This window comes from Polypterus senegalus, chromosome 3 (genome assembly GCF_016835505.1).
Source record: "Polypterus senegalus isolate Bchr_013 chromosome 3, ASM1683550v1, whole genome shotgun sequence".
Classification (NCBI taxonomy): Eukaryota; Metazoa; Chordata; class Cladistia; order Polypteriformes; family Polypteridae; genus Polypterus; species Polypterus senegalus.
The window spans coordinates 51,385,209-51,411,465 of record NC_053156.1 but is presented as its reverse complement, the minus strand read 5'-3'; the positions used below and the strand labels follow the sequence as shown (position 1 = coordinate 51,411,465).

The window sequence follows — 26,257 nt, the reverse complement described above, 5'->3', positions numbered from 1 at the left end:
CATTGGCAGAGATATCACGGCCACGTGCTGTTCTCCCCATGCAGGGGACACTCTCCCATCGAAGATGAACATTTTTGCTACATTCTTGCCCCGATAGCAAAACGAAAAATATTATATAAATTCTTCTCAATACAAATTATTACATTTTTTTATTTTTTTTTATTGATTTTTAAAGTTTGTCCTATTTCACTACTACGAGTGTGGAGCCGCTGGGGACAGCTAGTCAGTTACTAAAGTGCACACCTGCCTGGTGTGGCTGGATTTAAAAAGGTCACTTCTCCAAGTTCTAAGTAAGCCTCACATGATCTCTTTAGAAAATAGCCCTGTGCATTAGTACATGTGGCAAATATGAAGCAGCATAAAAATAATAAAAACAGGTGACAGCACTCCGCATATGAAGGTAGTTGTGTGTTGACACCAGAATGATTCCAGAATCTCAATCAGCTTTTAAATTGGAGATTTTATTATCTCTTTTATGACCTTTGTTCTGCGGTGGGTTGGCACCCTGCCCAGGATTGGTTCCTGCCTTGTGCCCTGTGTTGGCTGAGATTGGCTCCAGCAGACCCCCGTGACCCTGTATTTGGATTCAGCGGGTTAGAAAATGGATGGATGGATGATCTTTGTTGCTGACTTGGGCTGGGATGAAGCCACTCGTATTACAGTATTTAGGTCATTTGATGAAATGAAAAATGAACAACCAAGGTATGATGCACAATTGTCACATTCATGATGTCAACAGTAATGATGGTATAAATAAGGCAGTGGTTCAGTGCTACTTTATCCCTCTGTTGGATAAATCTTTAAAACTCTGGCTAAAGCAAGCAAGCGTTAGGTATTTATTATGGTTCTGAACTCCTTTTTGTCCTAAACTCCTCATTGTGGTTCACTTTCTCTGGTTTTGACCTGGCTTGGCTCTAACCAAGATCCTACTCTTTGTGGTTCATCCTCTTGTCAAAAACCGTTCTCATAGCAACCCTCAGAGACAAAAATCCCATTTCATAAAGCCACTTGCTGTAAAGCTTTCTGAGGATAAGGCAAGTGTACTTTTTAAATACTGTAGTGACTGGGAAATGAAACATAAACCATAAAATGAGCTAAGGTGAAGCCCGTAAATCAGTCCTATTTTTCATAGCAGCCAAATAAGTAAACAAAGACATAGTCAAAATATTGTTGCACGAAATTCTGAAACAAAGACGGAAAAACTAACGCTAGCACTCACAAAGTTCTGAGCGTTTGTAGTAGTTTCTCTATCTTCTTAGTGTCTCAGGTGGGGATAATGCCACTCTCTTTGCAGTATTTAGGAGTGGGCTGTCTTGAAGAGTTTGAAGATAAACTGAAAAAGTAGTGGCCAAGATGGCTTTGTTTCTTGCATTAGAGTATTGATAGGAAGAGGGCAAAAGCAGGAACAACAAAGAGTGTGGTATTTTCAAAGCAAACTGTTTACCTCTACAAAACAGTTTTAAATGAACTGTAAAAATTTAAAAACCAAACAGATGGGAAATCAAGTAAAAGGGCAAAGGTAAAGATACCCCTGAATGGGTGTGCATCAACTTAAGCTAAAAGGATGGTCAATGACAATCAGAGCTGATGGGGAATGAATTTGTGACAACAATTGTGAGGATTGGACGACCAACTGGTTAGATGGCAGACACCGTCATAAGATGTGTATTTTAACAATATGATAGGTGGCATTTCTTGGGGTATTTGCCACGTCCCAAGAAAGAATTATTAAACTACCTGTTAATAGTTTAAATGGTATACAGGACTACGCATTAAGAAGCTAAGATTTCTTTTGTACATATGTCACAAATTAATAGTTTCTCTTTACGATGCTATGCCATATTTCCCCCTGGGGTCAAATAAAGTTCTGTCTGTTTGTCTGTCTATTCTGTATATGTAGAGTATGTATGAGCACTTCACGTAAAGACTGATGGGTAAGACTGAGATATTGTTTGGCAAGGTAATATATGCATTTTTGAAGTATAAGATTAACAAAACCTGACATGTTGCCTTCATTTCTATCTTCATTTACAATATTTTTTCTTGCCAGGCAAACCTTATGTATATTTAAAGGTGCAGAGGGGTTACGGGTAGGCCACATCCCTTGTTTTTTTATAATATTTCAAGATGAGTGAACTTATTCATACATTTAATGTCAGATGGAAATGAGAACTATCAATTTATATAATACCTATCAAATAACTACAGGGGATGCTACGAGTAGCTTCATGACTTTCAAGACAAGAATCATGAAGAAAAGAAAAAAAAGCAATATTGTACACCATGCATCACTGCTGTCAAGCCTCTGCGAAGTAAAGAGAGCAAGAGAAGAGTCACCGATCAAAATGCATTTTACATCAACTGACAGACTATTAGTGTGCGGCACAGAATTTTTTTAAATCTGTTTTTCAGACTAGTTTTTATTTTTTGTATTCTAGCCACCCATCCATTTTCTAAGCTGCTTCCCACTAAACATAGACACTGTGGCCTCCTGTGGGCAGACAGACATGGGCAGTGTGGGTTCCTGAAAACCCAATTAAATCCCAGAATGGCCCAATGAGGACCTGATACGAGGGACTCCTTAACAAAGTTCCCCCATTTACTCAAAATGGGTAAGTTGGTGACAGTACAAGTTCAGTAAGCCCCACATTATCCCAGTGATGAATTGGTACCGCTGGCCAATGTAATCACTAAACCCATAGTTGTTTAATGTTGTCACGCAGTAAGTAATGCAATGAACTTGTGTTTTCAGTGGGTTTCACATTTTGATTGTAGAAGTATAAATAACAATTTGAGTAATTTCAAAGAAACAATAAAAAACACAAAAAAAAGTTTCAAGGAAAGGACAAGTAAGGGATGGTGCACTGGTAGCACTGCCGCTTCATAGTGAGCAGAACGGAGTTCACATCCAAGGTCCTCCCTGTGTGGAGTTTGCATGTTTTCTTTGTGTCCATGATTGTTTTTTCGGGGTTCTCTGGTTTCCTCCCACAGTCCAAACTCGTGCAGATTAAGAGGACTAGTGGTGCTAAACTGGCCCCATGCTATGGGTGTGAGTGTGTTCATTCTGTGATGAGCTGCTGCCCTGTCCAGGGATTGTTCCTGCCTGTGCCAACTGCTTGCTGAGACAGGCTCCTGGTGCCCAGCAACCGTACCCAAGCATGAATAGAAAATGGATGCATGGACTTGTAATGTATGAACTTTTTTTACAGGTTTATGACCAGATTTGGGCTCCCTGTCTGTTTGCCTGCCAAAGTTGTCCTGACATGTAAATCCAATTGGGCCATTGCTGGCTGCCCATATAGGGCCAATATGTTTGCCTACACTGGGTATACACTGGTCATTGTGTGTCTGTTGGGTAATACAGTTCAGGGCTGTGCAGAGCCAGTATTCATCTGAGGGGTCAGGATCGGCACAAGGAGGGAAACAGTCTAGGTGGTGCTCTATGCTGTCTTGGAGCAAACACACACTCAGCCGAATACTCAAACACATGGTGCCCATTTATAGTTACCAATTAACACATACATCTTTGGGGTCACCCAGAGAAAAGCCCATGCTGACACAGGGAAAACATGCAAATTCAGTGTCATGGCAGAGTTTCAGCCCTCTCACTCCAAAGCTATGAGGCAGCGGTCCCAACCAATCCACCACTGGAACAAATTAGCAAATATAGTACAAAATTTCATAAAAGACAATGAGTCATAAGCTATTAGCATTTACATGTTAGCTTTGCATCATGTTGTTAAGTGATGTAAAACAACCTTAAAAATGCATTAAGAAGCTCTACCTTGCCATGAAGTGTGCACCATTGCAGACTGATCACACTTTTGGTTCAATGTGTTTGAAAAGATTCAAAGCCTTCAGTTAAAAGGCTGCTAAACTTAAAAAGGCACAAACTGAAACATAACCTGAAGATAACAACATCACAAGTTCCTTTGCCAGGCTGGCTCTGAGCAAAACACATGCTATTAAAGGTAAACAGCATTTAAGCTATTAAAGCCCATTGCGGCACTTCTTGTGTGATTTTGGGCCATACAAAAAAATAAATTGTATTGTATTTAAGAGCATCTGGGCATACAGAGATCACTGGCATAATACAGGAAATGGATGGCTGAATGTTGTCATATTAATTATGAGAGCATCATTTACTGTGCTGTATACATCCACATCATGCTGCCTCACAAAAAATTACAGGTTGTATTTAGTGAGCAACACTTTGGGCATCTCACAATACTCTAAAAATGCATTAATTTCCAACTTTGCTACTGCATTTTAAAAATAGTGAAGGGGAAGATATACTGTACATACAGCTACATTTATTACAACAGAGTTTAAGAAAAAATAGTACATTTTAATTATGAGAATAATGAGTAAATGACAAACCAATATTAAGTCAATGAAACTTATGGTCAGTTAAGTAGCAGAGGGGGTTGTTAATCAGTTTCAGCTGCTTTGGTGTTAATGAAATTAACAACAGGTACACTAGAGAGGCAACAATGAGACAACCCCCAAAACATGAATGGTTTAACAGGTGGAAGCCACTGACATTTTTCTCTCCTCATCTTTTCTGACTGTTTCTTCACTAGTTTTGCATTTGGCTACAGTCAGTGTCACTACTGGTAGCATGAGGCGATACCTGGACCCTACAGAGGTTACACAGGTAGTCCAACTTCTCCAGGATGGCACATCAATACGTGCCATTGCCAGAAGGTTTGCTGTGTCTCTCAGCACAGTCTCAAGGGCATGGAGGAGATTCCAGGAGACAGGCAGTTACCCTTTAGCAGGACCGGTATGTGCTTCTTTTGGCAAGGAGGAACAGGATGAGCGCTGCCAGAGCCCTACAAAATGACCTCCAGCAGACCACTCCTGTGAATGTCTCTGACCAAACAATCAGAAACAGAGTCCTTTAGTGGGTCCTGTGCTCACTGCCCAGCACCAAGGAGCTCGATTGGCATTTGCCATAGAATACCAGAATAGGCAGGTCCACCACTGGCGCCCTGTGCTTTTCACAGATGAGAGCAGGTTCACTCTGAGCACAAGTGACAGACGTGAAACTGTCAGGAGAAGCCGTGGAGGAGGTTATCATGCCCGTAACATCATTCAGCATGACCAGTTTGGTGGTGGGTCAGTGATGGTCTTGGGAGGTATATCCAGGGATGCACAGACCACTACAGGCTAGACAATGGCACCTTGACTGCCATTAGGTATTGGGATGAAATCCTTGGACCCACTGTCAGACCCTGTGTTGGTGCAGAGGGTCCTGGGTTCCTCCTGGTGCACGACAATGCCCGGCCTCATATGGCAAGAGTATGCAGGCAGTTCCTGGAGCATGAAGGAAATAAAACCATTTCAGGTGACTACCTGCTGAAGCTCATCGAGAGAATGCCAAGAGTGTGCAAAGCAGTAATTAGAGCAAAGGGTGGCTATTTTGAAGAAACTAGAATATAAAACATGTTTTCAGTTATTTCACCTTTTTTTGTTAAGTACATAACTCCACATGTGTTCATTCATAGTTTTAATGCCTTCAGTGAGAATCTACCAATGTAAATGGTCATGAAAATAAAGAAAACACATTGAATGAGGAGGTGTGTCCAAACTTTTGGCCTGTACTGTATATATATATATATATATATATATATATATATATATATATATATATATATATATATATATATATATATATAATGTAGGTAGACCTGGTCATTTTAAAAGTAGCTGGCAAGCCGAAAAAGTGTGGGCACCCCTGAACTAGATACATGTACTTATATGACAGGGTGAACTGCTTGTAGATAAGGTTAGTTTTTTATTGGTGTCAACATATTGCAATAGTTTCATTAAAAATAAGTGTCGGTTGTCCTAAAACCGTACACATGTGAGATCCCCCTGCACTGTGTCATCCCCGGGCGCCCAGGATTCATGGAATGACATGCGGGATTTCCGAATTCCCGGGAATGGATTCCCTAGCAGCAGTTCTGAGCACAGAAATGCCTTGTTGATGAAAGAGGTAAGAGGAGAATTTTCAAGCTAACAGAAAGGCTACAGTAACTCAATAACTACTCTGTACAACTGTGGTGAGCAGAAAAACATCTCAGAATGCACAGGACATTGAACCTTGAAGTGGATGGGCTACAATAGCTTAAGACAAAGTCAGTTTCCACTTCTGTCAGCCATGAAGAGAAAGCTGAGGATGTGGTAGGCACAGGCACACCAAAACTGGACAGTTCAATACTGAAAAAACAGCATGGTCTGACTAATCATAGTTTCTGCTGCGGCACAAAGATGGTGTGGGTCAGAATGTGGCACCAACAGCATGAATCCATGTACCCAACATGCCTCATGTCTACAGTCCATAATGATGGTGGTGGTGTAATGGTAAGGAAAATGTTTTCTTGGCAGACTTTGGGCCCATTAACATCAATCAATCATCACTTGAATGCCATGGCCTATTTGAGCACTGCTGCTGACAATGTGTATCCCTTCATGGTCCCAATTTACCCTTCTTCTAATGGTTACTTCCACCATGATAATGCACCATGTCACACAGCAAAACTCATCTCAAGCTGGTTTCATTAACATGACCTGAGTTCATTATTTTTCAGTAGCCTTCACAGTCACTGCCTCTGAATCTAATCGAACTTTGGGATGTGGTAGAACAGAAAATTCACAGAATGAATGTGCAGCTGACAAACTGGCAGAAATTATGTGATGCAATCATGTCCTCCTAGACCAGAATCTGAAAGGGATGTTTCCAACATCTTATGGAATCCATGCCAAGAGAAATTGAGGCAGTTATAAGAGTAAAGTCACAGTGCCTTCTTTTTTGACCACAACCATTTTTCACCAGGTCAGTGGAGTTGCAATGGCTGCTAGAATGAAACTTAGCTATGTCAACATCTTTTTCAGCAGGGTGGAAGACCCTTTTTTTCTTCCTGCCTAGGCTGTGTATTGGACCTGTCCAAAAGATGTATTGACAATTGTGGTGGTGCTGCCTCTTGCTCCTGTAGCGAGCTACAGAAACTCATTAATGATTTAACTGTTTCCATCAACATCTCAGTTTTATGGTCAACATTTCCACCACAGCTCTACCATTTTTAGATATCGGTCCTTCTATCAGTTTTCCTGGACTTCTGTCTATTACAAGCCAACTGACTCACACAGTTATGTCCTCTACAGCTCATTACATTTCTGCCATACTAAAAAACTCGCTACCTCTTCCACAGTTTCTTAGATGCCACTACCTCTGCAGTGATGAGGGTTTCTTCATTGAAAGAGGATACACTTCCAATATAGATGACAGGGTCCTCATTCAAGCCAGGAGTGGACCTTGAAACATCCACATTTAGAGGAACTCTAATAGTGAAACCCACATCCTGATGGTCCTCCCATTAAACCCTAACACTCTTTTATCTCTCACAGGTCATCACACAAAACCTCCCAATTTTGAAGACTGATTCTTCCACAACAACCTTTTTTCCTAATCATCTTCTTCTGTCGACCACCTAACCTCTGCAAATGTTTTACCCGTAGTCCACTTCACAGAGATTTACATACCTCACCAGTCACTATGAGCTGTAACAGGAGCCACTGTGTCACTTGCAAATATTTCCCCAATAATACCCCTGTATCTTGTCCCTGTGGTAAACTCAATATTACACAACAAGCCTCTTGCCAATCTAAAAATTGTATTCCTGCATTTCTTGTAGGAAGTGTTCAGCCATCTGCACATGAGAAACTAAAAACCTTTCAAAGTGTACTGATATAACACTTCACATCCCTTGATCACACCCATACTGATGTTTCTGTTTGTGTTCTTTCACGGAGATTTAAGGATACTTACCAAAGAAACTCAGAAGAAGTTCAACCCATTCTCTGTCTGTGATCACATACTTCTCCAGCTATTAATGACCAACTGACTTTTTAATCTCTCCCATCAAATTGTTTAATGGCAGCTTTTTCACATCTACACTCACCCTTTCTCCTTTCATCTGCCCTCGCTTTGTTCACTCTTATGTGTGTTATCCGCTTTTCTTTTTCAGTTGAATGCCTGATAAAGGCTGTACAGCCTAAATGATGCGTCTTTTTCCTTCTTTCCTTTTCACCATGTAAATAGCCATAAGCCCGTTTTCCCAATGTGAAATATTGCAATGTATAATGTATTTGTATTAGTGAACTGGAACAGTAGTCATTATATAAAGGCTATATATAAAATAAGTATTGTTTGTTTTTAAAGGATTTTTACGTCACACTGTACTTTTGCTTGATTTTTAAAGCACACTGTATTGATATGATTTGTAAAAGGCACAACTTCTATTGATTGATTAGTACTACATGTCATCAATAGATGAGCTCTCTAATTGACCAAGTGCTGTTTTTTCTTGCATAAGTGTATTGATTGGCATTCATTTGCACCGCGCTATTTTGTACATTGTATTATTTTTCAAAAAGGATATGTTTTAATGAAAAATGAATATTATATGAATGCAACTTCTTTTTCATTTGCCATTGAGAGAACAAGTACAAATTCAGAATTTCAATGGTTCTGACACATATGACAACTGAAATGTCAACTTCACTCCTTCCTATGTATGCTTTCCACTTCTATTTAAATATGTGGCACCACTGGGCTTTATTTAGCTTCTTGCAGGTTGCAGCTTTTTAATTTTTTTTCCCTCAATATTAACTGTTTCAACATTTAAACCAACAAAGTAATACTCTTTCTTTCTCTCACACACATATGATCTTAAAGAGCAATGACTATTTTCACTGACAGCCCATTTTTTTGACTAAGTGTAAGTCTATGTGAACAAAGGAAAAAATATAGAAAGGTTGAACAAAACACATCTAAGCCCACCACTGAATCTAAGGTTCTTGTGCTACACCAATGTGCCACCTGAAATATAATACATACCTTAAATTTAAAAAAACAAAAAATTACAAGAGTTCAAAGGCTTGACAAGCCATGCTTCATTCGTACCTGGATGATGAGTCCCTCTAAGTGCATTATTATCTGCCTTCAACCGATCCATGATAGTCTTCCAGCTGAAGTTGACAGAGTCAAATTCAGCAGACTCTTGTGGTAACTGTTTGCGGATGTCTTCACCAAGAAAGATGTTCTGGATAAAATAGAAATCACTGTTAATGTGAAAACTTTTTGCATTGTATAGTATGCCCCTTAATGATTACATAAGATTTAAGTTCTCCTAATGCACAAACTTCAGAAATTGGATCTATTATGACCTGATCTTGTAGGATTGAAATCAGTTTGATATCACTGAAGGTTACATTTTCTTAGCTAGGAGACTTTGCCCAGTCATGACCATGACTTCCTTACCCACAGTGTGTGTGGTGCATGGACAAGACATCAAGAACTTAGAATATTAATAACTAAAGCCATTGCAGCTAAGTTGCTTTTAGACTCTCATTGAAAACCTCCTGCCCATGTCTCTCCAGCAATCTGGAAGTCTTCATTCTTGAACTTTCTGCATTTCAGATCAACACTCTTCCAGCTTTGCTATCCACAACTGGCTTCATGCTGTTCAGTTAGTAAAGAGCTGACTGGAGGGTGCCTTATGAGACAGTCCACCTTACCTCCCATGGTTTTTTCCCCTTTCTTCACCATGCAATACTGCATGGTGTGTGTTTTTGGTTTACCCATCAACTATTTTTTTCCTTTATTGTGTTTCAGTTTAATTAGCTGTCTGCAGTAGGGTCCATCTCATTGAGTGGGGGTGCTTGTTTCCAATCTTCCATAGTCCAAGAATCAGATATTATTGTTGATTTTCTTTTACTGTATAAATATTTGATCATTAAAGACATGAACTCAGAGTATTCTACGCTAACTTGATGATTTGGTGTTAAGTGAACTTGAGGTAAATTGTTTGTTTGGCTGACGGAATGATGATTACAATTGTCCTTGTACTGAATGTTTGCATTGATATTTTATTTGTATGACTGCCAAAAAATGAAAGTCCACTTTATTTAGTTCCATAGGTCTAAAGTGTATTCATTGAAAATCAAACGTATATGTTCAAAACATAAATGACGTGACACTATTAAACCCTCTTGATTCAATTCAGTGCAGTGGGGGCTATCACGCCAGCAATGAGGTGCAGGGCAAGAACCAAGCCTGACCACAAGCCATATGGGACCAAAGGCAACTGTAACTGATGCAGTATTCATGTAATTTAGAATTATCAGGGAAGTACGTGGAAAAAAACCCATGCAGACACTGGCAGAATGTGTAAACTCTAAAAGAAATAGTGACAGGGTATGGGATTTGAACCCAGAATGTTGGATGCATGAGGAAGCAGCACTACACATTGCACCATCATGTTCTCACACACATCACACTTAGCAAGAAATCGCAGTGACTCCTAATTGCATTACATTTATTTGCATATACTGTAATAGACTGCCATTTGCAGTACAAACCCACAATGCTACAGGACATACAATTGCTAACAAAGAGCTGGACGTCCTTGCTCAAACTGCAAGTTTCACTGACTCTCTTAAGTATCTCATCCGGCTGGTGACGTTAACCACCTTTTCGTAAGGTTGTCTTTGAATCATTTCCTTTGCTCACTCTAGATTCTGTGCTCTTGATTTGAGTGTTGTAAGGTTTTGCCAAGTAATCACGTGGTAGGTTAACCCATGCCATATTAGGTGAATGCTTGCTGAATGCCATATCTAATTAAACAGCATAAACAGTAAGTAAAAAGATTCTTCCTCTCTTGAATGCTAGCAGACTCTCATTTCAAGCAGACATGTTTAAATGGTTCCCTGTTCCCCTGTCAAATAATGTGGCCCAGCTGAGCCAACTACTGTACTATATTTTGGTGAAAAGCAATCCAGCAGGCTAAAACTTCAGGGTAAGCAGTGTTTTCTAGGGTGGACTAGTGCAGAGAATTTCCTTTAACATGGCAATTCACTGAGTGACAATTAACAAGGGATTAGACCTGTTCCTTCACATCTTACCTCAAGATACATCCACTGTTTTTGCACAATGAGAATCATTTCAGTCACTTCTAGAATGAGAGACAGACATCGTTCCCAGTGATCTACTTCTTGCTCAAATGCTTTTACAAATCGAGAAGCCTTCATTGTGGACAGAGTCACCTGGTTATCTTCTAGTGCCTGGAACACATCATCTGTCCCCCTGTAACATATTTTTTGATATTTATTTATATATTGGCTTGAAAGTAAGATTAAATAAAAATAATGTGTAAGCACAGTAAAATATAGATATTTAAACATCACAAATTTGTAAATCATAAGCTAAGGAGTTCTTTACAATTACACAGTGCATGCACTTGATGGCAGTGTTGTTCCAGCCTTCATGATACAAGTGTGCTTGTAAAATCTGAGATCCACATTCTTTTGTACTTTATCAAAACTTTTACTTAGTCTAAGTAAAACCTGAAAATTAAAAAATAATTAGACAGGAAACAATGAAATATTATATTATATACATTAAAGGGTTGTATAAAGATAGGAATTTAGTCTTACAGTTCCCTTAATATTTTAATCATTTAACTGTTTGTGATAAATTGACAGAGTAAAACAACAGCACATTTACATCTCTTACTTTAGTCTGTGATGGCCCTTATCTTTGTAAGGTGCTATCTCCAAAATTATACTCTGCCATGTTTTAGCAATTGCCTCAAGAGACTGTAAAGAGAAAATAAAAGTCAATTTAACAATACATAATTTTCAAAGCTTTCAATTCTTTTAACATGGAATGTGTAACTTTCTGTATATACAGGCAAAGAACATTATAAATGTATGAAATTACATTTGTTAGTGTTTTCTCAGTATTACAATAGGTTTTTTACAGGCAGCTCTGTTGAGAAACCATCAGTGTGACGTGTGCTCTACAAGATGGTTATTTTTAACAGCACTCAGATCAGATCAGCACAACTTGCTTTCTTTGGCAGTCCTAAGTTAACTATGGACAATATACCTTAATAAGACACTTGTTATGCTTTAGATAATAGTGTGGTGCATATTACATGTGCAGCTCATCACTAACAACATGTACAGTAAGTGTTGTCATTATTATTTACTTATTGACTGACATCTTTATCCAACTTATAATATTTCAGATACAGTTGGATACATTTCTTTTGTTTTTCCAATTGGATCGCAGGCAGGTGAAGTGGGATTTGAACCCACAACCTCAGGGTTTGGAGTCCAAAGTCTTAACCACTTTGCCACAGTGCCTGAAATGATCAGGTGATCTCACATGACAATACACTGTACGTATAAGGGTGACACCTGCTCAATATATAACCACTAAATTACAATATATATAACTCGGAAATACTAGTACACAGTACTAGTACACAGTATGTTTAAATAATAGATTTTCCAAGGATGGGGGACAAAGCCAGAGAGGCGAGATTGTGTTGGTTTGGACATGTGCAGAGGAGAGATGCTGGGTATACTGGGAAAAAAGGTTGTTAAGGATAGAGCTGCCAGGCAAGAGGAAAAGAGGAAGGCCTAAGAGGTTTATGGATGTGGTGAGAGGGGACATGGTGGTAGGTGTAATGGAGCAAAATGTACAGGACAGAAAGATATGGAAGAAGATGATCTGCTATGGCAGGGGTGGGCAAAGTCATTCCTGGAGGCCGCAGTGGCTGCAGGTTTTTGTAACAACCCAGTTGCTTAATTAGAAAACAATCCTTGAGAATAATTCAATTTCATGACTTGTTAGTGTTTTAACTCTGCCATGTCAGGCCATTCTAATATCCTAGACTTTTATTTCTTTCTAATGATATCATCTAAACGATATGAAGTCTAAAATGTATAAATAATATTCTATCTTTCACTTTTTTCTCTTCATTTTCCACCCAAGTATTTAATTAAACCAAATAGTGCACAATACACACAGGTGAAACAAGCAAAATGGAGAAATGCTGCTTTCTTTTGTCATTTGAATCTTAGCTAATAAAAAGCCATTAGAAACCAAGAGAACAGCTGTTTAAGACTAAAATAAGCAATAAGGGTTCAAAATCCTAATGAGCGAGGCAACTAAAATGAAGCAGAAGTGTTACTTGAGCAATAAATGCTTCTTAATAAGCAACTGGGTTGGAACAAAAACCTGTAGCCACTGCGGCCCTCCAGGAATGACTTTGCCCAACCCTGTGCTATGGCAAACCCTAACAGGAGCAGATGAAAGAAGAAGAAGAAGATTTTCCAAGGAATTTCAGGGTGGCACCTGTTCTATAGTCAGATTTCTGTACTCCGTATGCAGTATATTAATGTAACATCTCCACAAACAAAATAAAAATGAACATGACAGCTTTACTATAAGCAGTTCATGGTTGGCAGTATATGTAGAAGGGTAACATCTGTTGTATAGGAACTCCTAAATGATACAGTTTTAAACTGATAATACATGGTATACCTGGAAATGATATACAGTATTTCAAACAGGTATGGCTCTGCCAATAATCTAGATATTAACATAATACTATATATTATATATTAACATAATGTGTATTATATATGGTTTCATAGGCAACTCTCTATGATTACACCGTGCATATTAATGTGATACATGCTCCACTCTTCACTTTAGAACACATCTTAAACTTGAGGATGACACTTATTTCAAACAGCAGCTATTCCCGTTAATCTGTATAAACTGAGTTGCCAGTTCATTATATGCATCCATCTAGTAGTGTGGTGAACAGTATTAATTCTTCTGGGCATGTACTCTACAAGATGTTGTCTGTGCTGTGCAGGAATGCTGTACCATATGAAGATGGTTATACTGTGCAGTGGCTAAAAATTGGAGGGCTGAAACAGCCTTCTTGTGAACAGTTTGTTCTACCTCATCCCAAAGATGCTCCATAGACTCCCTGAGATCAATAATGCCCACCAGGAAAATATTCCCCCTGCTATCGTACTGTCACCATCAGTGTGTACTTTGGACACCAAACTGGATTGCTCCATGGACTCATGTTGCCTGTATCAAATTCTGACCCCTCCATCCGTATAATGCAAAACAAAACCTGGATTCATCCAGACAAGCAACTTTTTTCTGCTGGTTAGTTGTCCAGTTTTGATACTTCTGCTGTTGTAGCCCACTCAAGACAGTCTGAGATAATGTACTGCACACCAATGTTGGCTGTGACCCTTCTGTTTATTTGGCATTCTCCTTTGACCCTTCTGAGCCACAAATTCCTTTAATCTACAGGATCACCTACGACTGGTAACTTTGTACTTTTGCACCACTCTTGGTAAAGTGGTTGTTTGTAAGAAGCCTCTGATGACAGCCATTTATGTGATACCTAGAACCGACAAGCCTAGTGCCAAATATCAATGCCACTAAACTGGTGCCAGAAATGTTGGTCCAGCTGATTTAAATATAAATCTCTAGAATGTGACTAGGAGGAATGTAGAATTTGTGTGAAGGTGTGGGGTGTACCCCATAAACTGACCACCCAGGGTACATTAAAGTGACCAACTCTTTACGGGTCCATCTCATTTCACAATTTTTATCATTCTACAGGGTGACAGCTATTTTATAGATGGCTTACCATTACAGCATTGTATATATGAATGTGAAAGAAGCTCAATAAGCACGTTTTGCTTTAAAATATTTACACATACCTTATGATAACACCTCGTTCATAGACATCTCCCTAGTTATACTGTTTATATTGAACTGACATAGCGGCACATCTCATTTGACAATGCACAGTGTAGCTATCTGTTTCATCCGTACCTCTCTACTGATATAATGTATATGTAAAGACGACACATACTCCATATGCACATTTCGTTTCACTGATGCACTGTACGTATTAAAGCAGAGTATACAGTTTGCACAAACCAGTGTGTTTTTTCGTGCCGGTCCCAAACCTGGATAAATGTGGAGGGTTACGTCAGGAAGGGCATCCGGTGTAATATCTTGCCAAATCAATATGCGGACAACAATACAAATTTCCATATCGGATCGGTTGAGCCCCAGGTTAACAACGACCACCACCAGTACTGTTAGCCAACAGGGTGCTTGCGGAAATTGGGCTACTGTTGGCCGAAGAAGAAGGAGAAGAAGAGGGGGAGACATGTCCGGAGGCTGGAGGAGAGGAGGAAAGTAAAGAGAGTGGAACAGAGGGTAGGAACTTTGAATGTTGGCTGTATGACTGGTAAGGGGAGAGAGTTAGCAGATATGATGGAGAGAAGGAAGGTTGATATATTGTGCGTGCAAGAGACTAAATGGAAGGGGAGTAAGGCCAGGTGGATCGGAGGTGGATTCAAATTGTTCTATTATGGTGTGGATGGGAGGAGAAATGGGGTAGGAGTTATTCTGAAAGAACAGTATGTCAAGAGTGTTTTGGAGGTGAAAAGAGTAATGATTATGAAACGGGAAATTGGAGGTGTGATGATGAATGTTGTTAATGCATATGCAATGCAAGTTGGATGTGCAGTGGGTTAGAAAGAAGAATTTTGGAGAAAGTTGGATGAAGTGATGAACAGTGTACCCAAGGGAAAGTAAGTGGTGATTGGAGCGGATTTCAGTGGGCATGTTGGTGAAGGGAACAGTGGTGACAAGGAGGCAATGGGTAAGTATGGTGTCAAGGAGAGAAATGAAGAAGATCAGAGGATAGTGGATTTTGCCAAAAGGATGGACATGGCTGTGGTGAAAACGTATTTTAAGAAGAGGGAGGGAGTTACGTACAAGAGTGGAGGAAGATGCACACAGGTAGATTACATCCTATGCAGAAGAGTTGGTCTGAAGGAGATTGAAGAAAGCAAAGTGGTGGCAGGGGAAAGTGTAGTTAAGCAGCATTGGATGGTGGTCTGCAGGATGATGTTGGAGATCAAGAAGAGGAAAAGAGTGAGGGCAGAGCCAAGGATCAAATGGTGGAAGTTGAAAAAGGAAGACTGCAAGGTTGAGTTTAGGAGGAGGTGAGACAGGCACTGGGTGGCAGTGAAGAGTTACCAGACAGCTAGGAAACTACAGCAGATGTAGTAAGGGTCACAGCAAGAAGGGTGGAAAGGAAGGAAACCTGGTGGTGGAATGAAGAAATGCAGTAGCGTATACAGAGGAAGAGGATGGCAAAGAAGAAGTGGTATAGTCTGAGAGATGCAGAAAGTAGACAAGAGTACAAGGAGATAAAGCGCAAGGTGAAGAGAGAGGTGGCGAAGGCGTATGATGAGTTGTATGAGAGGTTGGACACTAAGGAGGGAGAAAAGGACCTGTACCGATTGGCTAGACAGAGGGACTGAGCTGGGAAAGATGTGCAGCAGGTTAGGGTGATAAAGGATAAAGATGGAAACGTACTCACAAGTGAGGAGAGTGTGTTGAGCAGATGGAAAGAGTACTTTGAGAGGCTGATGAATGAAGAGAACGAGAGAGAGAAGAGGCTGGATGATGTGGGGATAGTGAATCAGGAAGTGCAACGGATTAGCAAGGAGGAAGTAAGGACAGCTATGAAGAGGAGGAAAATGGAAAGGCCATTGGTCCAGATGACATACCTATGGAAGCATGGAAGTGTCTAGGAGAGATGGCAGTGGAGTTTTAACCAGATTGTTTAATGGAATCTTGGAAAGTGAGAGGATGCCTGAGGAGTGGAGAAGAAGTGTACTGGTGCCGATATTTAAGAATAAGGGGGATGTGCAGGACTGCAGTAACTACAGGGGAATAAAATTGATGAGCCACAGCATGAAGTTATGGGAAAGAGTAGTGGAAGCTAGGTTAAGAAGTGAGGTGATGATTAGTGAGCAGCAGTATGGTTTCATGCCAAGAAAGAGCACCACAGATGCAATGTTTGCTCTGAGGATGTTGATGGAGAAGTTTAGAGAAGGCCAGAAGGAGTTGCATTGCGTCTTTGTGGACCTGGAGAAAGCATATGACAGGGTGCCTCGAGAGGAGCTGTGGTATTGTATGAGGAAGTCGGGAGTGGCAGAGAAGTACGTAAGAGTTGTACAGGATATGTACGAGGGAAGTGTGACAGTGGTGAGGTCTGCGGTAGGAGTGACAGATGCATTCAAGTTGGAGGTGGGATTACATCAGGGATCGGCTCTGAGCCCTTTCTTATTTGCAATGGTGATGGACAGGTTGACAGACGAGATTAGACAGGAGTCCCGTGGACTATGATGTTTGCTGATGACATTGTGATCTGTAGTGATAGTAGGGAGCAGGTCGAGGAGACCCTGGAGAGGTGGAGATATGCACTAGAGAGGAGAGGAATGAAGATCAGTAGGAACAAGACGGAATACGTGTGTAAATGAGAGGGAGGTCAGTGAAATGGTGAGGATGCAGTTAGTAGAGTTGGTGAAGGTGGATGAGTTTAAATACTTGGGATCAGCAGTACAGAGTAATGGGGATTGTGGAAAAGAGGTGAAGAAGTGAGTGCAGGCAGGGTGGAATGGACGGAGAAGAGTGTCAGGACTAGTTTGTGACAGACGGTATCAGCAAGAGTGAAAGGGAAGGTCTACAGGACGGTAGTGAGACCAGCTATGTTATATGGGTTGGAGATGGTGGCACTGACCAGAAAGCAGGAGACAGAGCTGGAGGTGGCAGAGTTAAAGATGCTAAGATTTGCACTGGGTGTGACGAGGATGAACAGGATTAAAAAATGAGTACATTAGAGGGTCAGCTCAAGTTGGCCGGTTGGGAGACAAAGTCAGAGAGGCGAGATTGCGTTGGTTTGGACATGTGCAGAGGAGAGATGCTGGGTATATTGGGAGAAGGATGCTAAGGATAGAGCTGCCAGGGAAGAGGAAAAGAGGAAGGCCTAAGAGAAGGTTTATGGATGTGGTGAGAGAGTACATGCAGGTGATGGGTGTAACAGAACAAGATGCAGAGGACAGAAAGATATGGAAGAAGATGATCCGCTGGGGTATCCCCTAACGGGAGTAGCAGAAAAAAGAAGAAGAAGATACAGTTTAGGTAAACCTTGTTTAGGATGACAGCTTTTTCTTTAACATTTCTCTGCTGAAGTACTGTGTATATCAATGGGAAGTACAGTATGTTCTATAAGCACCTCACCAGTGACAAAACACACATGTAGAGGACATATTCTCCCTTGGCTGCTTTTGAATGACAGTGTGACACCTGTTGCACAGAGAGCTCTGTCCTATACATTAAAAATGATGGCTTGCAGTGAAATCCTGCATCTGCTTCCCTATGGCACATGCCTGCTATACTGGCAGACTTCTAATAAGAACTAAATCCACAAGATACCTGTTCAATTGACAGCTCTTTACTAGCGGCACCTGAGATTTCATTGATCTTTTCGGAGTGTTGTTCAAGTCCCAATGCCACAATTTTCTCTAGAGTAAAATCACTGCTAGTCTGATCAAAGGGCCGCTGAACTTCATGCTTGATTTGATTCCAGTGTCTACACAAACAAAAAGAAATGTGTGTTAATATTTGTTTTTTACGAAGTAGTCTACCACAGAGCATATGCATAGTAAAGTGAGGCAAAAGTATAGAAGCTGCATAACATTTGAACTGTGAAAAAAAAAACATTTTAGAGATTGTAATGATTGGCTGTGTGCTTATGATACAATTTGCACTCTCCATCTCTTAAAATGTTCTTTTTTCTAGAGAGTCACCAGCACTTAACGTATGTCATGAACCAATTCTTAAAGGACTGCAAGTTCATCGACTCCCATCTCTGCACTTACTCACCAGTTAATCTAACATGCCTGTCTCCAGGAGGAGAAAATCCAGGCTGACACAGGGAGAACATGCACACCTCATACACACAGGCTGAACGTGAATTCTTACTTAGGTCTCTGAGGTCCTCACTAAGATTCTCACAGTCTGCTTAACATTTGGGGTAACCAAAAATGCATCTGCATGTGATAAACAGCTAAATGTGCTGGGTATTAACAAAGAAGATTGAATTATTTCTCTCCTTGTTCCATAATCATTGCAGAAGTCATCAGAATTCCTATTGCTGCTAAAGATTACTGTATATTAACAAGTGAAAAAGAAAGCATAATGACTAGTGGTAAAAAAATGATAATGCTTATAATAGTGAATATGTGAGTCAATGAGTAAGATATATTAGTTTAATTTACTGTGGTGTAAAACAAAAGGTGGAAACTGGGAGCCAAATAGCTTCTATTCATAAGAACCATTCATTTTACTGTGTTTCAAAGTCAACAAAAAATGCTGCCAACACAACAAAAGGAGGTATTTAGGGTTGGTAAATGATATCCACTTCCTTTAGTGTCACTTCTTAGCCATGGAATTCTATTAAAATATTAATCATTAAAAAAAAGAAAAGAAAAACACTCACATACTGTGATTTGAATCATATGTACTGACCTGAATAAACAGGATGCAATAAAGGAAAATCTCCAAAGAGGGCATGATCAGAATCTTTTATATGTAACATGACAACGCTGCACGTGCTTTTACTACTGAATTTAACATCTTGTAAAAAGATGCCGCTTGCAGCAAATTTTAAATTCAAATAGTAGTCCATTACTGACGACAGAAAGTCTGTCTTAACTCTCAAAAATGTGAGCTGAGTCCTACATTCTTACCGTTCCCTCATAGCGGGGTTCCGGAGATCTGAAATGAGTGGCATCGTTCGCTTGAACTGGTCAATTTTACTCTTTGACGTTTCAACGATTTCCCAGTTCTTTTCCTGTTAGAAATACACACAAGAGGATGAAAAGATTAGTGCTTCAGAATGAAATTGCTTTGTTTTTCTTTCTGACATGCAATCTATTTTTGGTAAATTAAAAAACTATACATATACGATATTACAGCCATCAAATTCTACAAGGCTGCACGTGTGTGGCTAATGTAAGTCAGGGTCACTCAGGCTGTATTTCACCAGTACAAAGCCTTTTAAAAAATATGGAAAATAAAGTAAAGGGAAACATTTCAAGGTTACAAGGAATTCATCAGTTATTATCTAGGGTGGCACGGAAAATCTAGATATACTACAATTGTTTGTATAACTGATTTACAAGTGGAACACGGGACTTGAGTGACTTTCTCAGGGCAATAGTGAGAACAAGCTGAAATGCCCAGCGTTGCCCGGGAGAAAAATAAAGTGTTTTTTTTTTAATTGTTTGAGAACAACTTTAAAAATAAAAATAAATTAACAAACAATGAAGACTCACTAATGTGCTTGTGTTGCAGTATTGTATGCATGTTATCATCCAGTTGATGCTCAGAACCGGCCAACTCTATTTAATTTCAAAAGCAACAGGTGGGTGGTGGTGCTCAAACATAAAGAATGCTGGCAGTCACCTCCAGTTCGCCCTCTGGTGGTCATTCCGAGTGACAACTGGATAATAACATGCATACAAGCCCACAAGATCACCCTCATCCTTCCCAGAAGGGGGTGGGTTAGGGTTGATTTCACCCTAGAGTATTTTTAGTCGACCAATGAGAAACGTGTACTAAGTTTCATGAAAATCGCTCCAGCCGTTCGGAAGTGATGCTGGAACACACACACACACACACTGATTTTTCTATATATAGATTTCATTTTAAATCTTGGGGTTTGAATTCCATTGACTGAACATGTACATCATACTGACATTTTTCTTTTTTTACTTTATAATGTTCATTATCAGAAAACAACGCAGAGGACAATATAACAAAATATATACTGTATTACTCAATGCAGATTCACACAAGTCACCACTGTGCATCAACGTATCAGCCATTATAAAGCACAAAAGGGAAGAGGTACATGGACTTGAAGGAGTCTCACTGAAGCCAGACGTTTAATATATACATCTGGAGACATCTGGGTGGGAACAATTAGACAGCTCATTAAGTGTCACATTTCTAAACCAATGTAGCACCTCATGAAGGTGGCACTCAAAGAAGGGCCGGTGATTTTGAACTGCAAAGATCAGAGGTGCTCTTGTTAAGCTCATGCAACAGACAGCAAGCTTCTGTTTACAATGAACCATCTAAAGTTGAAAATAGACATATAAATGTGTGTCACATGAGTGGAGAGCACATTTAAAAATAAACCTAACCTGATTCACAAGAAAATCATTTCTGTAGCATCAGATCATACATTGGCATTCAACAGCATCAATGGACAATCTGTAAATGTGAACGATATGTTGTCACAGGTGCTGTGTGTGTTCTCTGGTGTTTAGTGTTATGACAATAGTGTAGGAGTTGATGTAGACTTTAAAGAATTGGCAATAACTTTCATGAAAATATGAATTTCAAAATATGCATTTGCACCGTACTTCTAAAATTTTTATTTTTATACTGTATTGAGCATTTGTTTTGTTTTGTGTACAGTATTCTATTCTATTGTATTGTATTGACCCCCTTCTTTTTGACACCCACTGCACGCCCAACCTACCTGGAAAGGAGTCTCTTTTTGAACTGCCTTTCCCAAGGTTTCTTCCATTTTTTCCCTACTGGGTTTTTTTTGGGAGTTTTTCCTTGTCTTCTTAGAGAGTCAAGGCTGGGGGGCTGTCAAGAGGCAGGGCCTGTTAAAGCCCATTGCAGCACTTCTTGTGTGATTTTGGACTATACAAAAATAAATAGTATTGTATTGTATTGTATATGTACTCCTCCACATTGAGAGGAGTCAGATGAGGTGGCTCAGGCATCTGATCAGGATGCCTCCTGGACGCCTCCCTGGTGAGGTATTCCGGGCACGTCCAACCGGGAGGAGGCCCCGGGGAAGACCCAGGGCATGCTGGAGGGACTATGTCTCCCGGCTGGCCTGGGAACACCTTGGGATTCTCTCGGAAGAGCTGGTAGAAGTGGCCGGGGAGAGGGAAGTCTGGGCCTCTCTGCTTAAGCTGCTGCCCCTGCGACCCGACCCCGGATAAGCGGAAGAGGATGGATGGATGGATGGTATTGTATTGTAAGTAAACAGAGTGTCACACTCCGAGAGCTGACAACAAAGAGCCAAAGGAGATGCAGATTTCAGTACTCAAACACCAAAATCAACAAATCTGCCTAATGACACCAGTAGATGCACAGATGAGGCTGCACAACATTCTCCTTCTGACTGTATGTCTAAACAAATAACTAAAGAAATGCAACATAACTGCCTAATTGAAAATGCAAAAATTCATTGACAAAATAACTGCAATGTTTAAACACATTGTATATCCATAGACCACAATGCTTATCCAAACTCTATTTGCTGTTGTGATGTCATATAGTGATGCTACAGTTAAAATAACAGAAAGATATTGCAGCAGATGGAGGCATTTCTCAAACGAGTGCAGCCCAGTAGCTATGGTGGTCTATGTGTGTTTGTCTGTCTGTCTCCACTGTTCATTACAACATGAAAATTAATTATTAAGATCCTTAATGGCAATTTTAGCTTTTTACTTTCTCTCAGTTTCATGACTATTCTACAGTATCTTTTGCTCTTTTCCTGAAACCTGGTGGCGGTTTAAAATGTACAGACTGGAGAAACTGGGGCAGATATTTTAGGAAGAAGCATTGTGGGTATAGCCTTTGTAGCGCAGGATTGTGCCACTATTCACTACACACTGTTTAATGAGTTGTCCCTAGCTGCATATTCTCATTTAAGAATCACGTCTAACCCCACAGGACTAGACTTTAGCAAGCACTTCAGTGGTGAGCTAGTTGCAGATAGTGCAGTAAAATAGCCCCATAAACTATTGGTGTTTCCACAGTTTATTGACAAAATCAACTGAATTAAACACTTGTTTCTCCAATTACATTACAAATCAATTCACCCACCAGTACCCGAATTGCTGAAATACAAAACAGCCCAACTGTGCTCTTTTGATTTGAATGTTTCTTTGGATTAACAGGTAAGTACACTGGCTTTTAGCCAGATTTTGAATTATTTAGGTTTGTGTTGAAGCTAAAATCTCTTTTTAGCCTGAAAAGCCTGAGGCAGGCCCCTGGAGTTGGCACTAAGCCCTATAGAGGGGAAGGCCTTTTCCAGGAAGGTAAATAAGGCCTGGCCTGGCACATAAAGCTGTTTGCAGACCATTTGGAGGGCTTACCCCATTTTGCCATGTCTGGGACTCACAACATAAAAAGCCGAAGCTAAATGGATAGAGAACCGCATTCCACCATGTACAGTATAATGTAAATGTCCATATTCTACCGTGTATAATATAAATGCCCATATTCTGCTTGTTTGTTGGTTAATGACAAATATGTTCTAGGACTTTTGAGGTTAAGAGAGATGTTTCATGGTAAGGTAGTTAATGTGGTAGTTGATGAATTTCACCGTATTCTATACATGTGACAATAACGACCATTAAATCCTGTAAATGTACTGTAATACTGTTTAGAACTTCTATCAATCTGTATTATATTAGTCGGCACAAAATTGTCAAGCTCTTTGCACTGAGTAAGAAAATCTCATGGTGAGCGGTTTTAATAATAATAATAATACATTTTATTTATATAGTGCCTTTCCCCATGCTGAGGGAACTTTTACCAAGAACTAAAACACTGGGGCAGATAAATTAGCTTGAACAAGTCAGGGATATTGACATATTTACAATTGATATATTGACACGGGTGAATCAGGTGACCATGAGGAAGCATACAGTAACTGCGATGAAGACTTGCATTTTAAACCCTGTTTCTTAAAAGACACCCAAATAGAGATGACGCAAGGTCCTGCTTTCATTTTCTTTAAAAATAGACAGCAAGCAGCCGTTTTCTTATTGAAGTCAAAACATGTTACGGATTTTGTTTTTTTTATGATGGTCTTATTTACATGAAAAGCTGTGGAATACAACTTCTAATCAGAGGACTATCATTGTCACTACAAATCCTTTCCTAGCAGTCAACTCTTTCATCAGGTTAATTCCGTTACTGTGGCTAATAATTGAGAAAAGGCACGCCTGCTCTTCATTATTAAGGGAGATAGGTTGATTGTTTCATTGGACCTGATTCAAGATTTAATTGACTACTGCGGTTATTAACAAGCTTAATTTTAACTTTAACATTTCTGTTTAGTTGCAGGGCAATACAATAGCAATCTGGTTAATGCTGCTGCCTCACGGCTCTAAAGGTTTGGCTTCAAATCTCAGCTTTGGCACAGTTTGGGTCGAGTTTTTCTGCTTCTCCTGAAGGGGTTTTCTCCCAGTTTTCTGGTATTTTTATATCCCAAAAATGTGCTGGATAGGAAAACTGTCAAGTCCAAAGTACAGTGGGTGGGTGAGCATTCCCTGCAGTGGACTGACGTCATCTTCACACTAATGTCATTGGGATAGCCTAGGAACAACACTGCACTCTTTACTGGAATTAGAAGATATGGAAAATATATGAGTGAATGAATTAAAGCATTAGTTACTTATTTATTTAATGTTCATCTGCTGGACCTAAACACTTTTTTATATTGGCCAAATGTTTATTCAGTGTGAATGATGCTTTGTATTCCTCCGAATGTTCATCTTTCCAGACTTTGTCAGTTACAGTTCTTCATTTTCTTTATTTTAAGTGAAAATCTGTTGGTTTATCATTAATGTGGATGACAACTGTAATAATCTTTTTGCATTTTAACTTAAAATACTGTAACAGGTTTCCTGACAGAAAAAGAATTGCCAGAGGCAGAAGAGTTAAAATGATAGCATGAGCTAGGGGAAGGCCTCAATAGGCAGATTATTGAAGAAAAATTCACTCTGTTGACTAGCAAGACGCAAACAAGCAAAGTAGGCGCTTCAGGAGTTTGACTATGAGTGGTATCATAGGATACATACTGAACAGCAACTGGATTCACCAGTGCACTTAAAACCAGTCACTGTTTGGGCCCTGCTTCAGAGTCCAGACAGCCACATGGCAGTTACCATACATACAGGACAGAGCTCAGGATTCTACAGTAAAAAGAGGCCTCGGATGGTCTTGCATTAGAAATGACTCCAGGCTTGTTCCAGACTGTAAATGGGATATATTTGCTAAAAATGCCCCAAGAGTCTACAAGTAGAACCAGGCAGTGATTAGTGGTACAGGATCACTAGAAAGGGTGTAGTGTGACCCAGGATATGAAAAGGAGATAAGAGAGGAGCCATGTGGCACTCTGTGGTGACAGTTAGGTAGAGATTGTTTTCTGTCACACAACTTTGCACAGAGCCCCTTCTTGCTGTTCTTTTAGAGTCAAATCTGGTTTTCCCAAGAGACCCTTACCTACTTCATTTGAAACACTCTGTCAGACCACAGATCCCATTCCACTGCATCCACTACTGAAGTGTTTTTTAACCAGTGTGCCATAAGACCTACCCAGCTGTGCCATAGAAATAATAATGTAGTACACCCGGATCAGAACCTGACAGGGACAAGCTCTGCAAGTTTGTCGAGACCTGTCTGAGGAGGACAGGACTACCTGGTGAAGCTGGCATAAAAGTAGCTCCATGACCACTAGGTTGCAGACGCATCTCCAAGCTGCTCGAGTCCAACTGCCTAGGTGTGTGGTCACCAGGGAGTCTCTCAGGACCATAGGGTAGTGGGCATACAAGTTACCTCTGGGGCAAAGAGAGGCGGGCAAAGGGACGAACCAGCTGGAAGATGTCAGCAAAGTGGTCACTAAGTGACATTACTGCAAACAGTGATCTTGGAGCTCCTTTATTAATGCTTCTCCCTGTAGTCCCACCCCTTCAGATAGTTGAGCACATGTATGAGATTTAATGTGTTTGTGGTTAGTAAAATAGTGGTAGTCTTAGGGATGATTTTGGGTACAAAAAGTGGGTCACTACAGAAAAAAGCTTGGGAAACACTGCGCTACTGTAACACAATAACCTGCTTTTTGAGCAGCTTTAATTTTATGGATGAAGGTTCAAGGACTTAAGACTTGAGTTCTTTCATCATTAGGAAACTGAGCCTCAGAAGCATTTGTGAAATGTTTGATTCCCTTCTAGAGGCTCTGGATGCCCTAAATAATTTTATCACAATGCATACTTATCTTTGTGACTTTCTCACTCTCCTCGCTCATTTTCTAGCAACTTTGGGGAAGTTGCTGGATGTTATGGCTGGCTTGTACACTGGTACTGTGAGTGCTGTGCAGAGTGGAGGCAGAACCTTTGCGTTTTTCCCAGGTGATTTTGGGGTTCGTCAGGGGTGTATTCTTGCTCCTATTCTGTTCAGTGCTTGTATGGACTGGGTGTTGGGCAAGGTCTTGCGGTCCAGCGGCTGTGGGGGATCTGTTGGTAAAGATTCACTGATCTTGACTTTGCTAACGATGCTGTGATCTTCCAGTCAATGGAGGCTCTGATTGGGGCTCTTGAGAGACTGAGTGAGGAGTCTGAGTGTCTGGACTTGAGTGTCCTGGATAAAAACCAAGATCCAGGCCTTTAATGA

The 26,257-nt window shown here is 40.2% G+C and overlaps 1 protein-coding gene across 1 annotated transcript in view; it reads right to left on the bottom strand.

Annotated features, from left to right (window-relative positions):
• dnah2 (dynein, axonemal, heavy chain 2) overlaps positions 1-26,257 on the bottom strand; it is a 521,611-nt gene that overhangs the window by 260,871 nt on the left and 234,483 nt on the right. The window contains exons 26-30 of the mRNA XM_039749646.1: positions 19,513-19,616; positions 18,197-18,353; positions 11,582-11,664; positions 10,972-11,152; positions 8,972-9,110 (exon numbers count right to left, since the gene is read on the bottom strand). Coding sequence (XP_039605580.1) covers positions 8,972-9,110; positions 10,972-11,152; positions 11,582-11,664; positions 18,197-18,353; positions 19,513-19,616 — 664 coding nt within the window. The remainder of the gene's footprint in view (positions 1-8,971; positions 9,111-10,971; positions 11,153-11,581; positions 11,665-18,196; positions 18,354-19,512; positions 19,617-26,257) is intronic.